The sequence below is a fragment of the Stegodyphus dumicola genome, chromosome X2 (assembly GCF_044657685.1).
Source record: "Stegodyphus dumicola isolate Sdum_Otavi_A_Nest chromosome X2, ASM4465768v1".
Taxonomy (NCBI): Eukaryota; Metazoa; Arthropoda; class Arachnida; order Araneae; family Eresidae; genus Stegodyphus; species Stegodyphus dumicola.
Genome location: NC_140781.1, coordinates 167,606,574 through 167,623,896, shown reverse-complemented (window position 1 = coordinate 167,623,896; position 17,323 = coordinate 167,606,574). Strand labels below are relative to the sequence as shown.

Sequence of the window (17,323 nt, the reverse complement as noted above, 5' to 3'; positions counted from 1 at the left end):
ATCTATGTACTATCCTATAATTGAATGTACAGTCTTTTAATTTAAATCTATCAGAACATATTGAAACATATCAGAATATTGAACTAGAAATAAAGAAATTATGAAAGCTTTATAAGTTTTCTGAGAAAACTTTCCGAGTGGGACAAAATTTGAAAATAAATAATGACTACCTATTCTCTTTCACTTATTAAAACTTGCTTTGATATTTACAGAAAGAAAATGAACATAATTGAAAGTGAATAATTATAAATTTCTCTATTTCTTGGTACAATGTAGTGGCATTTTGACGGACATTAATTGTGTAGTCATGGAGAAGGTTACTGGAAATTATCTTTATCATGGATGGTATGCTAATCAGTCGGTGCAGCTTATTATAATAATTAGGGTAACATAAATTATACTTTGGACCTAATATTACCTGATTATAAATAAAACATGAAATTTTGTTGTGCACATTGCTTCAAAAGTACATAATTTCCAATTATTCTGAAGAACGTCTTCCTTTCATTTGCTTTTCTGTTATCCTATTCTAAAGACATGGCTTGCCATTTAAACTCTTAACTAAAATTACTATACAGTACAAAGTCCGTAATCCGGAATTATCTATAATCCGGACCTCAAAGCCACAAACTTTTTTTTTTGCATAATGCGTTTACGCATGCGCGTTTCCAATAGTGAAAAAAGTGACAAGGGAGGTTATTGAAAATGAAAACATTTCGATTTTCAAAGTTGGTATTCTCTATTCTCGACACAGCAATTACAGGACTTGAACAGTGGAACTTTGTAACTGAACAAGAAATTATGTCTGTTTATAGAATTAAAGAGAAAGTATCAGCACAAAAAAACGAAGCAACTTAAACAACTTACATTGAAAGAATTGTTTAATTAAGTAAACAAATAAATATTAAGCCTTTTTTTTTTGTAAATTTTGATACCCTTTAGATCATAATTGCTCTTTATTTAATAAATTACGGTTTCATATTTTTAATTGTATAATTTCGGCATACCATCTTACCAGATTTAAACTGGTGATCTATAATCCGAAAAAAACCCCTAATCCGGTATCGCCGAAGTCCCGACGAGTCCGGATTATGGACTTTGTACAGTACTAACTTTATTCATAATTTTAACTACTCTTTACAGGAATGAATTGTCATATGAAAGCAACACTTAGAAGTTATGCATGTTTCTGATTGATAGGTGTTGCTATAATATAGGTCTAAGAACAAGCACAAATAATCTGATTTGTAAGACGTACATTATTTTGTCTCCATCCAGCCAACTAACTAGTAACTACTGACTAAAGGAAAATATATATCAGAAGTATTGAGTCAGTAGAAAATAAATGAAACACCAGAATACTGAACTACCACCATGTGAACTAAATTTACTGATTGTATGTATGTAGGAAGTTTTCCTACCTTATTATCGCTCATATGGTTTGGTATATGAGGTTATACTGTGTTTTTGTACTTTGTATACCTAATAGTGGCAAAATCCCTATCTATTCATTTTATGTCCTTCCTTTTGTAGCAGTTATGCACATAAACTCAGTTCATATATCAGTGTCTCTAAAACTAAGGGCTATATTAACAACAATTGCATAGTTCAAATGTATTTGTGTGCCATGTAAAATTGCTTTGAGGGCCAGATGCAATTTTTAGATTACAAGTTTGAGACCACTGACATAATGTTACTTGACTTGGTTGACATAGTTTTTGTATCTTAAATTTTCTGTATGTGTTTGGGCTGTAAATTGACACTTAAAAAAAAAAAAACAACAATTTTAGGTGCTGCTTGTCATGGAATGAAAGAATTTCCTTTCTGTGTTGCCAACTACAATTATGGAACAGTTACTATTAAGTCTGTGTCATGCATTTAGGATTCATTGTTTAGAATGGTTTTAGATCTGTATTTCATACCAAAGAAGCATTTCCAAGTATGTCTGATCAAGAGAAATCATAAAGAAGGTCTATGCTAGAGTTTTGCAACTAATGGGTAATTTTGTGATCTCGGAGAAATTTTTTTAATTCAGAGCAGCAAACTTAAACTGCAACAAATGGCTCACAGCCAAAGAATAACTTAGAGGCATGCTTGAAATCATGTGAAACAAAGGAGATGAAGTTAAATTTAGGCATCATGCAAGCATAGCATAGTTAAATTAAAATGTTTTGTTTTTTATATTTTTATACGATAATGTATGTATTGATATTTGTATAATTCATGTTTAGAAAATATGATAAACCTTAAATTTATGAACACCTTTATAGCATATGAAAATAATTTAAAAAATCAGTTTTCAATGTACATATTATTTAGAACCACTCACCTCATAAATGAGAGGGTGTGTTGTATTATTCTGCTGTGATTTATTGTTATGAGAAAGGAGAATAGAGCAATTAAGGTTCAGAACAACTGCCTTAAGCTTATCAAGATGATAAACTGCATTTAAGCATTAATGAACTGTTTGTCATATCTTCCTAAGAAAATGGCAGGCTGTGACTGTATTCAATGTTTAATTATTCCAGATACTCAAAAAGTGTGTATGGTTTCTTATGTCCTATAAATAATTGTATTATTACTGTATTTTTATGTAAATTATGTAAAAATAAAGAGACCTTCAGTTTTTATATAAAAAATTTATTGTATCAAAAAATTATTTTATATTGATGACTTTATTAAACAGTACTTTTAGACTGAAAATCTGTCTTCTCTTCTTTTCTCAGATGAGACAACATATATTGAATTAGTCATTTACATACATTTTAGTATACATTTCTTCAGAGATATTTTCAGTAGTTAAATACATAGAAAGCATATGCATTTTGTTTTCTAGTGTGATATTTTAGTAATGTAAAATATTGTATGAATTATGTTCAATTAATTTAAATTTGTCTTGTTTGTGTGATTTAGGTTGAAAGGTTGTACCAAGAAAAAATATTACTGCTTTATAAATTGCAAAACAAAAGTGTTTGTTGATTACAGACCTCAACTGCTTTCATATATTCTTTCAATGGACCTGTTTTAAATAGGTGCTTATGTCTTTTATAGTTAGGACTGTACAAAAGCATGAAACACTGAGGATCTAATTTTCTAGCATTCAAGTATTCTTTCAATGGACATGTTTTAAATAGGTGCTTGTATCTTTTTATAGTTAAGACTGTACAAAAACATGAAACACTGAGGATCTAATTTTCTAGTTTTACATTAAAAATTGACAAAAATTAATAAAAAACAATGGATTGTTTTTAAGCAACAAAATAAAAATTCTGTATTAACATGGAAAATTCGAAATTTTGTTTGTTAATATGAATCATATAATATTTTAGAGCTAAGAACCATTACAGACATTTTGCTTTAAGCATCACAGTGCAATTATTAATTATATTGGCATCTCCGAGAGCAAGATATAATTAAAATTGTACTGATACACATATATATATTTCATATTTTTTGGTTTGCCATTACTGAAAGTGGGCTTGGAATGTCCATTTTAGTTAAGTTTTTTTTTTTCAAAATGACAAACTTCTAGTACTTTTAAGGAATATATGTACTTTCAGGTAACCTTTAATATGCAGAATGGAAACTAATTTCATAAAGTGTCATATTAATTTCCTTTTTCTAAATCAATTTAAAATACCACTGATTTCAAGTTAGATATGCATATGATAATATATCTTATGCATATGATAATCACAAATTTTGCTATATTTGATTTTTAAAATTAATAGCTTTTTAAAATTAATAGTGCCTCAAACTATTTTATGGAGTATTTTAGATGCTAACATGTCTATTAAAGTACTAAAATGAATACTGCCCCTTGCTGTATAGAAAACATATATCTTCTGCAATAATGATGCTTAACTCAGAAGCATAGAGCACTGAGAATTTTTCTTTTTTTTTTTCCAAGATGGTAACTGCTTTGAAAAGGGTGATAAAAGTGAAATCTTTGAGTTGTTAGCAGATTTATCTTCTCCTTTGAAACTGCTGGAAGTCTTTTCTTTATTGTGTAGCTTTTCATGAAAGTTGGAGTTCCATAGAAAACTTTTAACATGCAGTTTGCTGTATTTGAGCACCATGAAACCCATCATAAGTAGAGAAAAGTAATACGCTTCTGAGTTCAATTATCATTTTCCATGAACTAAAATTTATCACCTAAGAAATACGTTATTAAATATCACTGTTTTTAAGTAATTACGATGAAATGATTATGATGATATATTTAAATTCATTTTCTCGATTTATTAAGATAAACTTAACGCAAGTTTTCTAAATGGAAGTCATCTATAAGGAACATTACAGTTAAGTAGATTTAGTTTGAATTCAGATGAATTAGTAGTTAAGCCTGCATTCTGTCTCTAGACATTCTTTATGTTTTTAGTGAGGAAGATCAAGGTTAAAAAATATTTCAAATTGTAACATAAAATAAATTTTAAAGTGAGTAATATAGTTAATTTCTAATTCTTTATTTAATTTTGTGTTTGCTATTTAAATTCTCCAAAGTTTTGTATTGTAAATAATACTTAATGATTGTTTTTACGTAAAATATGATATTCATTTTAAGTACCGTAGAGAAACCTGTGTCTTTTGCATATGATAATCACAAATTTTGCTATATTTGATTTTTAAATTTTCTGGTCATATATTCTAGTACTCATTACTTCCAGCACAAACATTTAGTATTTTGTTTTTTGGGAAGCTGCTTAATGCAAGTTCAGTTTTTTATATCTGCATCATACTTTTTGCCATAGCTGAAATGAATTCATGTTTCTACTGTGGAAGGGAAGTTTCAAAATGGAGCTCTATAAACGTTTTTGAAAAATTATTGATTTCTTAATCTAATTTTTAAGAATATGGAATATCTTGCTATATGGTTTTGAGTTTGAAGACAAAAATTCTAATTTTTAATATTTAAAATACTTAAGTTGCTTGTAAAGCTTGTAGTATAAAGTATTTTCACATAACTAAATCTAACTAGAAATTTCGTTTTATACATTTAAGATCTTAGCACTTCCTTTTGATTACAACTTCTCTATTATATTTTGGAGGTATCAAGTATGTATGAATTACAAATCAGTGAAATAGAGTTTTTAAATCTGTTGTTTCTCTGATGGATTTAATTCATATATATGTATAGCTAAGAAAAGATTTTCATTTGTTGGACCTTCATGTGTATGTCAAAATATCAAAGTCGTTCTATACATGTCAAGAGAAATGATTATTTGAAACTACTGTTATTAAGGTACGATAATGCACATATGTATCTTGTAATTTTTATTATGTGGGATTCATTTGTTAACAAGTGTATTAACCATGTGTGCAGCATTGAAATAAGGCCAAAAGAGGTTTGTTTTGTCTATCATAGTTTGCATTTCTCTTTGTTGATACTCAGTTACTGTTACAAAATCATCTTTTGCTTTTGGATTGTGTTCACTACTAAGCACAGCTATTTGTTTGTAATACGAAGTGAAGAAATTTACCTAACTAAGATATTTCTAAGATTTGCATATGTATTGAAGCAGCTAAAGTATTTATAATTTGCTTTTCAATTTGAATGTATTTGGTAAATGAGGAGTTTCTTTTGATGTATAAAATGCTGGTAATGATCCACCTAGTATTAAAAATGTTTTTACTACATTCGATAAAATGAGACGCGTTAATCTAACACAACTGTGTCATGCTTTTGGCTCAGTTATTTGAACCTACGCAAGAGAGACTAAGTTCATTTTCGTTGAGGGTAAAAAATACTATATTTATGTCCCATGGTTATAAAATGCTCAACATGTCTCTAAATGGTTGTGTGTTACCTTCTCAGAAATCACCCCCTTTTCAAAAGGCTGCTTAAAGCAACTTGTACATAGTCATAGTTTCTAAAAGCACCTAAAATTCATTGTCAAAACATCAGTATTGGGTACTGTAACCGGGAATGGTTGAAACTCTGAATTCACCACAATTGTCCTGTTTCCTACCCATAACGGGTTTTGTAGAGCTTCGACATGATAATGCAAATTTCAGCTCTCGGAACATCTCTTTACATAGGGGTTCCTAGGAAAAAAAGGAAATGTGCTGAGCATTTTAGATGCATAGAAATAAAATATATAAAATGAAAAGAATCTTTAAATTAATTTATCATCATTACATTATTTAACAAAATATCTGACATTTTTCATTTGGAGTATAGTTTAATAGTTAAGTTTCCTCTATTGATAATTTTGAATTGAAATTGAAAATGTTAAAACTGTTTTATTATTATATTAGTTCATAGAGCAATAGAATATTTTAATATTGCATGATTTAAACCTGAAGCTATCTGGAACATTTTAGTACTCTAATCATCTTAGTAGTTTAAGGCCTAAGAACTACAGGTAAGTAATTTTTACTGCAAAGCGCTCGATTTCTGCATGTAACTTATGATCAACAGATAAAATAAGCAGCCAATTAGATGAAGTATGCAAGGGATTTGTCTTGCTTTTAAATAGAAAGGAATACGTTTGAAAGTGATTTGCTAAACATGGGGCAGAGCTCTCCTGTTGGCAAGCACATCAACGCACATCAGGCTGACAGCTTTCAATCCGTTGTCAGTTGCGACTATCTTGTATGGGGAAAGTCCAAAAAGTCAACTTATTTAGCCACCAAATATTGAACCTGGGATTACTTACTACTATTCATGCATCTTTTCCATTTTATATTGTTTAAGAGTGTGATTATTAATTAGGAAATCATTACCATTCTTCTGCCGTCTCTGCGTGCGAATAACATTTGTATTAAGACACAGGTTTACACTGCAAAATTTTTGTGCATTTAGCTTGAGCAAGCCAAACATGAATTTTCATAGATAGGTGTGTTACATCATATCACAAATGATACTAATTTAAGTGGCATTTCAAAGCTGATCTATTCTAATGCTGCTGGCACTTCATGTGGAGTACTGTTTAATAGTTAACTAATTAATAATAGACACAGTAAGAATACAGCCTTAAAGTATGTTTTCATACATGTTTACATTTTATCATTTGTTTTATAACCTTTATTAAGTATTTGCATAATTGTATGCCTTATAGTACTTACTCTGTCTACGTGAGCTAGTTTTCTTGCTTTCCAGAAAAATTCAATTACTGCCACAAATGCAGCCAAAGCTAAGCCCGTCAGAAGCACAACAAAAACGCCTCCAACGTTACCAAGGCCAAGTTCTGTCACACCACTAGATGACTTTTTAGAATCATCCATGCATTTGCCGCCACCCTTTTTCTGCTTCCACCATCGTTCTTTAAGGATGTGTAGAATACCATCTTCTTGCAGCTTTAAAATACCGCTTGATAATGGTGTTCTGTACTTTGATCCTGTGGAATATTCATTACATAAATAAAGAAGATACCTGCCGAGTTCCATAAATAGCTAACATGAAATTCATATTGACACTAGTTTCATTATGAAGTTAGACATCTTTGTTCTTAACAAAATTATTGTATTCTGCATAAGTGCTGCCATTCAAATACTTTTGGATGACATATGTGATTCCTAATACTATCTCTCGAGGGGGAATATGCATTTAAAAAAATATAAACATGGATGATTAGTAAGGAGGGTATAATGCAAACCTCTTATACCTATTATATGCGATTCCTAATGTTATCTTTTGAGAGAAAGAAAAAAAAAGCATTTAAAAAATATAAACATGAATATTTAGTTAGGAGAATTTAATGCAAACCTTTTCCATTTCATATTATTTCTTATTAATCATATTATCATATATTCCATTCTTTTAAGTTCAATGTTTAGATACCTTAGCAGACCCCAGAGCAGTTCATTATTACTAACTTTTAAATCCCGGTTATTGATATTGTTCACTATATATTTGTCAGGCCAACATACACCTAAATTATGCGCAAGTCATGAAGTTAACGTCTGAAGAGATAAGTTTAATGCACCAGGTATGGAAAATGTGTTTAATCCAACCAAAACACAGTACGAAAATAACTGTGAACTGTTAAATTATTTTAATGAACACTATTATTGCTCGTTGGCCGCACAAAAGTGGGTGGCGGGTCTTAGTTTTCCCTAATCTGATTTTGAAGTTAGTCATATGTATCTATTCTGTACACGGGTTACAACTTTTAGTATTCTTTGACTAAGTCTTTGGGAGGAGTTTAGATGCTGATTTTGTAATCTATAAACAACATAAGAGTCTTATCTACACTCATGTCCATAAATTAAGGATAATGCAAAATCAGGCAAAGGAAGAGTTAGAAGCAAAACAAATTTGACTTATTTGTAAAGCTTATTTATTAAACAAAAGGTAAAGAGTAAGAAAGGATGCTATATGTTTGATATTATTAAAAAAATTAGCGATTTTTTCTCCCTGGAGCAAATTGGAAAAAAAAAAAAAAAAAAAAAAAAAAACCTATTTACAAAAAACCAATATTACATGGTTGGTATGATTGTTAATACATTGTAAGTCTCCCAGACGATGCAATACAGTCCGTACAAGTCCCAAGATCGATATATTACACCACTCAAAAAGCAATTCTCTCCGAAGTTTCGGTAGACATGTAGGAGGAGGTTGACGGGCTGCAACTCGTCGGCCAAGCATGTCCCATACGTGCTCTACTGGATTCAAGTCCGGTGAGAATGCTGGCCAGTCCATACGGGTGATATCCTCCGATTGAAGGCATTCGCTTACGACGTTTGCACGGTGAGGACGGGCGTTGTCATCCATAAACACAAATTGTGCGCCCATGGCACCCCGAAACAAACATTCATGTTGTTCCAGAATGACATCCCGATAGATTTGGCTTGTCATGGTTCCAATTTGAACATGCAGGTCAATTCTGGAATCCAGAATAATTCCACCCCAAACGAGCACTCCTACACCACCGTAACGGTGTCGTTCAATGATGTTTTCTTGGTGGTAACGGGTACCTGGAGCTCTCCATGTGAAAGTCCGGCGAGAATCAGACTGCAAGCTAAACCTGGACTCGTCGGAAAACATCACACAAGCCCACTGTTGCAGTGTCCACAATGCATGCTCTCTACTCCAGACTAACCGCAGGCGACAGTGAGTTGCAGTAAGTGGAACGCATCTGACAGGTCTACGATCATATAGACCAATCTGCCCTAACCGTCTGTACATGGTCTGCCTTGAAATTGTCTTACCAGTGGCTGAAGAGAGCTGACGAGACAGGTCTGAGTCTGTGCTCCGCCTGTTTCTTTTGGCAGTAACTGCCAAATACCGGTCCTCATTCCGCTTTGTAACTCTGGGGCGATTTGTGCTGTAACGTCTACTCACATTACGATCATCTTGGAATCGTTGCCAAAGACTGGAGATGACACTCTGAGCAATTCCAAGTTCGTCTGATACTTCCAGTTGGGTACGCCCACATTCTAGATGGCCGATAATTCTACCACTTAAAAAATCATCCATATGCGTCCTTTGTGTCATAACTATTCGGTTATTGCACTGAAATGCTTATAAAGCGCCTGCGAACAATTTTACTTCTTTGCCTGTATTCCTTATATATCACTCTCTTACACTCTCGTCATTGTGACGTACCATCGGTGTCATCTGGTTACTTCCCGAAATTTGAATATGATTCTTGAAGATGTGTGTAGTGATTTTACAGGTGATATATTTATTTCAGAGTTCGATTTCCGCATGAATCCGAATTATCCTTAATTTATGGACATGAGTGTAGTTAGAGATTTTGTGTTGCTGGAAACATATATAGGTTGACATATATATATAGGTATATGTAGGTTGACAGCAAAATAACTATTAGGATATGAAGCAAATGAGGAAATCTGGTGAATTAAAAAATGCAAAAAGGGGAAAAATAGTAAAAAATGAATTAAAAATATATATTTATGTTGCCTAACATGAACATACATAGTTTCATCTGGTGGGGGAGGGGAGCATGTGGGCAACTTATGGCATCCAATCAACTATTATCAGTCACATTTCTGAATGTACAAACTGAACCTTATGCAACTGATAAATTTTGGAAAAAGGAAAATTATTAACTAACATTGTCAGTATAAAGTTAAAATCTATGCAACCCATCTCAATGCGATTTTTCAAAATAGGGAAACATGAAACCATTTGAACTAATGCGACTGAAAATTGTAGATGGGAAAATCTAGATGAACATATAGCGCTGTATACTCGTAAATAGATACAAGTTTGTTAACTAACTCCCCTCCCCCCCCGAAAAAAAAGGCCATAAATCTGTAAAAGGGAAACTAGAAAAATTTTTGAGGGACACAAAATCTCTTGTAGTTTGAACTATTTTACATTCTTTTACGTCAATCTGATTTGTATTAAATATTGCGGCTATGGTCTATATTGTAATATTATCTTCTTCAATTTTCTTTCTTCACTTCAGCTTTTTATTTTAATTGTACATAAAGGGTGTTTAAAAAACTGGGATTAAATATCCCACATTTTTTTAAAACTGTGGGATATTAAATCTCTTGAAAAGTTGGTGACAATCAAATACTCTAATCTTTCAGACGATGGTGAACTTAGTCATATCGCATTTTATACTTGCCATTTAAAAAGAAAGTTCCAATTCAAAAGTATTTCTTATCCTATTACAGTTTATTAAAAAGGAAAAAAAAAGGCGAGACTAAGAAAAAATTGCGAAAATTACATAACTTAGACCATGACAGAAGAGCACATATGTCGAAATTTCAGGAGTCGTATAAAAACTGCGCTTGTTTAGATATAAAATTTAGTATATTTTAGTATTTGTACAAATAGTAACTTTGTAAAATTTAAAATTAGGCAAATATGAAACTTTTGAATAAAACTATTTCGAAGGAAATAAAATACAGGTGGTTCTCCTTCAGGACTAAAAATGTTTTTACTCCTGAAGAAGAGGGACATGTATCTGATCTCCTTCGAAATCAGTGCAGTTTTATTGAAGAATCTACACCAGATTAAGGCTTAGACATTTTTACTAATTCAGCTAAAGGGAAACATTTTTCTCTTAAACACATTAAAAAATGGAGCCCGCCCGTGTCACACATTCTTATTTACATATCACGTAGACAAAGCTGCCATAGTTAGAAAGTAAATTATTTGAACCATTATTAACTCTAAGAAATGGATATTCAAACAACGAAATATTTAGTTTTGCTGAACCACCATGTATACATATCACGTTTGCTTACATATGACGGCAGTAACCGCGGGCGCCTTCTGGCGGAAAAAAGGAAAGAACTCGGGTAACGAGTGACGTGTCTAATATGAGCAGAAACTGATAGATCGTTCTCGTATTTATCTGTCACGCAATACTTGCATTTATTAATTTGTAAATATTAACTGTGTGTATATATTTTATATGTTAATAATAAAATTCTAAAAAATATATTAAGAGTTCAGCAGTGCATGGATTTCAGTGGACAAAAAGGAATGGACTTCGAAAGGAACAGCAACAGTTTCCAGGGTAGCCCTTTGGAAGGGAAATGAATATTTTACTTATCCTATTAGAAAAATTAATTTGAAACACGTTAAAAGTTGATGAAATTTAACAATACACAAGGAAAGAGAAAAAGGGGAAAATGTTACCATTCAACAGTTGCATGCATTATTTTCAGTAAACATCAGATAACAGTTTAAAATGCTATCTATATTTACCTTTCCTCGTAGCTATTCCATAGCCTTTCGAGTCTAGTAAACTTCCGATTTGAGTAAGATTACAGTTTCTCTCTGTAATGTATTCAATAGAAGCTGATTCCATGAGATATGCATAATCGCCTTGCATGACCCTTTGAACTCCTTTCTCATTATTGGGCATGAAGACCTCTGGATTTGAATTCATGAAGTTCCACATCTTTTGGTATGTTGGAATTTTAGACTCCTTTAATAAATAAAATGCTCTTTATTGCACTGAGAATTCATAAAAGTCACTCTTATTACTATAGAGATCATCTGAAGGAAAAAAAAATATTTTAGTAAATAAAACAAATATTCATGGTCTTAACTGGTTAAATAAGTTTTAAATAATAATTTCACATAAGAAAATTTTGAATATTATACACTTATGAATCTAATTATTTTATGTTTTGAACGTTATTTAAATTTATTGAACCCCCTTCACTACTTTGCATATGAAAATTTTATAACTAGGGAAATATGAAATATGATTTGTTTAAGTTTCAAGAAAAAAAAAATGTTTTCCCCCTTTTGCTTGGCTTTGTTGTAACCTTTAAGAAATAAAATGCGCGTTATTACAGTAAAAACTCTTAAAAGTCACTCTGAGAAGTCTGCGTATCACAGGTATCAGAAACATTTGGAGACTGTCGAAATAATATATTTTTACATTAAACCAAAAATGAGTTTGCTGTTATTCATTTACTTAGTAAAGAACTTTTATAGGTAATTCTAACTAGTCTTGAAGTCAGGAGATGTACTTTACAGTGTTATGGTATTGTAACCCTGAAATAATAATCAAAATTATATCAAATTACAATACATAACAATATCTGTTAGGAATGGGGATCGTTTTGTATCTTAGCCGAACCCGTTCGCTTTCGTTTCTTATTTAATACAACTGCTTTTTCATTATTTCCAGCAGAGGATTTATGAAGTGGTGAAGGCATTAACTTTCAGGGGCCTAGTTGTCTTAAGACGCAAGATATAATGATTGTTTTTTAAAAATTAATGAATGATTTGGAAGATGATTAGAATTCAGAAACCCTAGCGAATATGAAATACGCAACCCAATAAATCCAACTCCGATTATTTCCCTAATACCTCGCTTCATAATAATTTTGCTTCCATAATTAGTTATTTTGGAGGGAATATTCTGCCTTATAAAATATACATAAAGCAAAAATAGTGAAGATTTGCTTGCAGTTTTCAAGGAGTGTACTGAGGTGATTTCACGCAAGCCCGTTTTAATTTATACAGCGATTTAGATTTTTGAAATGGGACGGGGTTTGATTACAGGAATGAAATGGTGATAATTTTTAGCTGACAACTTTCATAACATTTCTGTTTTGAGCTTTTGTTCCCCAGTTTTATTAACCAAAAAATCTTGATCTAAAAGAAAGCATGGAACGTCCCTGAAATTTTGAAAATTTATGTAAATTAAATCTGGTCAATCTTTTAGCGTTTATACATGAATTCTAGCGTTTGCTCTGCGACTGAAATACTCTCTGGAAGTATAGAGCTCCTGGGAAAGAAACGACGGAAAAGACTACATATATATCTGAAATCAATGTGTTTATTGCATTGTAGTTTACGCTGCTGGAAAGAATTACTCAAAAAGCTTCTATGTGAGAGCCATTTGTAATTCTCACATGCTTCTAATAATAATAGTATAGTAATTATTATTCTAACAATAGTAGTAAATTATTATTCTAATAATAATAGTAAATTATTATTTTAATAATAATAGTAACTATTATTCTAATAATAATAGTAATAATAATGTAAGAGCCATAATGTTCGCACTTTGTAATTCGAGCTATGTCTAGGCTACACTCTCTCTCATTTCAGACGTTCGAAAGCATCACTGCGAGCAATCCAATCGTCCTATCGCCTTCATAGTTTGGGCGTGCAGGTATGTAGTAGTGATCATAGGCGTTCGAAGTACATGTAGTACCCTCAGCGATTCTGCTTGAATATTCATTAGAATAAAAAAAAATTGAGACGTTTGGGTGCAACGTTTCACGAGGTCAAACATGGCGAGTAATTGTTAGGGACAACGGTGATTTTTGTTTTTCTCCAGAAACTGTTGCACCTTGAGAACACTGGGGCTTGGTGTGTTGTTACGATAAAAAAAACACTTTCCAACTTTGAAAACTTTATTTTTTTGTTAGATAAGGCAGCAAAGTTTTTTAAAACGGCGCTCTGAAAGCCCTGATTAGTTGCCAGAGGAGTTTTTGGTAGAGCCTTGATGTTGGAAAAATTTTACGACATTATCTTCGTTGCATTTCTAACTTTTCATACCTTCTTCGATTTTGAAAAAGTAGAGGTTCTTGATTTCGAAGGATATAATTGTGGATCAAATTCTCAGCTATCACTTCGTAGATTGATTTTCCAGTATATTGAGGATATAGTGTCTCCCGCCTTGCGAAGTCGCTGAACACTGGTAGTTCGGTCCGAGGTTCGAATCTCGCGAACGGGCTGGTGGCATGGGTGTTTTCGTGGTTTTCCCTATGTGTAACGTGTATACGAGCCAGTTTCTCTTAGAAAGTCCTCCACGAAGGCACTTCCCTTAGGCAGATAGCCCTCGAGGCATTGCCGTAATTAAATTACCTAACCTAACCCCCGCCTTGCGTTAACATTCAGCACTATACTGAGGCTAAATCACAGATGTAGCTAGAAAAACCTCATTTAAAAGGCATCTAATAAGCGCTCCTATTCAGAATGCAAGTGCTGAGATAGATGCATAACTGTAGGAGAGAACCATCCTCAAAAAGGTGGAAACAATGTGCAATTCAGGTAACATTACAAAATTAGCTAAACTTGCCTGTTCTCCTTTTGATCAGCAAAATACTTTTTCATGCTTCAGTCTTTCAAAGATTTCTTAAAATTTTCATAGAATTCATGCACCAAAAGAACGAATTCCATAAATATCAACAAGTAGAACAGATGACACTAGGCAGACAGCTGTCGCATGCTTTGCCTTAACCAATTAAAAAAACGTATGCGGCATATTTAAAGAAGCCGTACTGAAATTGCGTTGCTACATGGAACCCCAAAATTTTCAAGTACAATCAGAATCATGCCATAAATGTGCAGACTTACAATTTCTCTTGAACTGCAGTTATGTTCATAAATCAATAAGTTACCTTTTAAATATAGGTTTAAAACAGTCAACGAATTCTAAATTTTTAAAAACAGTTAGGAATTGCCATTGTGATATTTCGTAATATACAAGCACCATGAACAGTATATATAATTTGTGTAGTACTAGTGCGCTGTTGCTCAGCTAGCTGCATCATATAAAGCTTTCAAAACAGCCATTAAATACTCCAGTTAATTAATTATAAAAATAAATATTTCAAATGTTTCTGTAATCTTTATTCATCTTTTGTAGTTTGAGAAAACTTGTAATAAAGAACTATTTTAATAACATTTCCATCACATAATACAAATAAAGTTATTGACAAATAAATAACTCATTTAGTGTACTAAAACTCTAAAATGTAGTTTAGAACACAAATCTCAAACTCTCTTCAATTAAAAAAACACTTTCTATATTGTTTTAGCTGTGTAATCTAACACTGTAATTTACGCTCAGTTTGCATGGTCAAACATATCTTCCTTAAATATATGAAAAGATTTTAGGATATTTTTAATGTAACAACTAATTGTAAGAGTTAAGTTATTTACGCTATTTGAAATTTTTGAGTTTCAAACCCGTTTGGTTTTCTTTTAGCTTTTATTGATTCATTAAACCTTCAGTTAGTCCGAACTCTTGATAAAATTAAATTAAATGTGCAATAAATGCGATTCCTTTTTGGGAACAATTGTGCTTCATTGTAGCTTGGTAAAATTATATTTAGATCATTTCAGTAAGAGAAAAGGGTATGGAGTTTTGAATATGTACGAATTTTGTGCATCATCATGTGTAGGAAATTTAAAATGACTGTTGACAAAGGATCTGTGTATTTTTTACTTGTTATTCTAAGCCATTTAAAATTATCTTTCAAACATAAGAAGTTAAGAGTAGGAACACGCTGATTGTCAAAACGTCAAGTATTTTAAATACCCAATTTCGCACTTACTTTGAAAAAAGCTTTTGTAGAACCGCTACCTAAGCATCCATATTTAATTTTTGTTTGCTTGGCTAAATCTTCGGCACTCTCAACAGGATAAATAACTTTTTCTACTGTTAGAAAAGCAGCTAAATTGGCGGTATAAGATGAAATCATGATTAGAGTAAAGAAATACCAAATTCCGGCAATAGTCCTCGTTGACATAGCCCTGGAAAACAACAAACAATTTCTATTAGTACTTTGAATTTAAATAGTATCATTGTTTGCTACTGTATTTATAAGTTTTCTAAACTAGAGTGTTATTCATAAATAAAAAATAAATTAAATAAATAAATAAATAAATAAATTAAAAAAAACTCCAAAATTAAAAAAAAAAAAAAAAAAAAACCGAAAGCAGCTTATATTATTTATACAGATATTTTGTTCTTGGTGAGAAATTCTGCAAAGGAAATTAACAAAATTTTGTATAGTGCTTACATAAATTTTCAAGGTCTTTCCTCAGTTAAACATATATACAGTTTCTAAGCACGTCACATTACTCATGGCATTACTCTGGAACTGTAAACGCATTAGCTTACCATTAATATGTCCATGGGATCATAATACTGTCATATGAAGCCTAGCCCTCTTGTTGCATCATTATGTCAATGTGCACTAAAGATTCATGTCACTAAATTTTCAAAAACATTTTAGCTTCAGTATTATATTCTGTCATCAGCAAAACTACAAATTCTTGAAAAAGTCAATCAATCAATCAAATTATATCAGTTTCTTGAAGAAATGTTTTACATTTTCTACAGCTTGGAAAGTGTTTTTAAAAAAATTATTTAATTTTTCTTTATCATTATTATTATTTTTTTTTTGTTGCGAATAGTTTGATTAATAGCCTTTTTCTTTATTTCTTTTCAGTAAACATTAGATGTATGGCATTTAAAATCCGTACAGCTTGATTGTTTTAAAATTTAATCATCTCAGGAAGCTTGAATATACGAACAGTGCCAACCAACTTATAAGATATTTTTCCCACTTCCCTAGCGTGCCTTCGTGGTGTAACTGTAGCACGCTGGGCCGGTATTCCAGAGGTCCGTGGTTCGATTCCCGGCGAAGGCGGTTGCATATTTTTCATCTCTCCGGCTTCCAAAAAAAAAAAAAAAAAAAAAAAAAAAAAAATTCCTAATGTATCTACAGTGGCGCCCGAACTAAAAGTTGTTGGATGATGATTCTCCTCACCCAGGATTTGGCGACTAGGTCCCCTAAAAACCTAGTCGCCCTTTAAAAAGGGGAGTATATAAGGTATTTCTCCACTTCCTTAGCGTGCCTTCGTGGTGTAACGATAGCACGCTGGGCCGGTATTCCAGAGGTCCGTGGTTCGATTCCCGGCGAAGGCGGTTGCATATTTTTCATCTTTCCTGTTTCCAATTAACCTAATGACTCTACAAACTTTACAAAATAAAGACTTGGAGAATTGTGCTGGGACGGAATACTCGCAAATAAGGATTTGATTTATAAAATGATCTTATAATGCTCGATACATTTTCTTTCGTTTAATTAAAATTTAACCTTTATTATTTTAAATAAAGTAAAGCTATATCGG

The 17,323-nt window shown here is 31.9% G+C and overlaps 2 protein-coding genes across 3 annotated transcripts in view; one reads left to right on the top strand and one right to left on the bottom strand.

Moving 5' to 3' along the window:
* LOC118200089 (N(4)-(Beta-N-acetylglucosaminyl)-L-asparaginase) overlaps positions 1 to 2,703 on the top strand; it is a 36,035-nt gene extending 33,332 nt beyond the window's left edge. Inside the window, exon 8 of the mRNA XM_035372009.2 lies at positions 1,791 to 2,703. Within this exon, the coding sequence (XP_035227900.1) occupies positions 1,791 to 1,882 (92 nt within the window). The 3' untranslated portion in view covers positions 1,883 to 2,703. The remainder of the gene's footprint in view (positions 1 to 1,790) is intronic.
* Positions 2,630 to 17,323, bottom strand: part of LOC118200088 (glutamate receptor ionotropic, kainate 2-like) — a 173,463-nt gene continuing 158,769 nt past the window's right edge. For both annotated transcript variants that reach the window (XM_085809437.1, XM_085809438.1), the window contains 4 exons: positions 15,739 to 15,937; positions 11,636 to 11,858; positions 7,069 to 7,340; positions 2,630 to 6,045 (listed from right to left, as the gene is read on the bottom strand). In XM_085809437.1, coding sequence (XP_085665563.1) covers positions 5,902 to 6,045; positions 7,069 to 7,340; positions 11,636 to 11,858; positions 15,739 to 15,937 — 838 coding nt within the window. In that variant the 3' untranslated portion in view covers positions 2,630 to 5,901. The remainder of the gene's footprint in view (positions 6,046 to 7,068; positions 7,341 to 11,635; positions 11,859 to 15,738; positions 15,938 to 17,323) is intronic.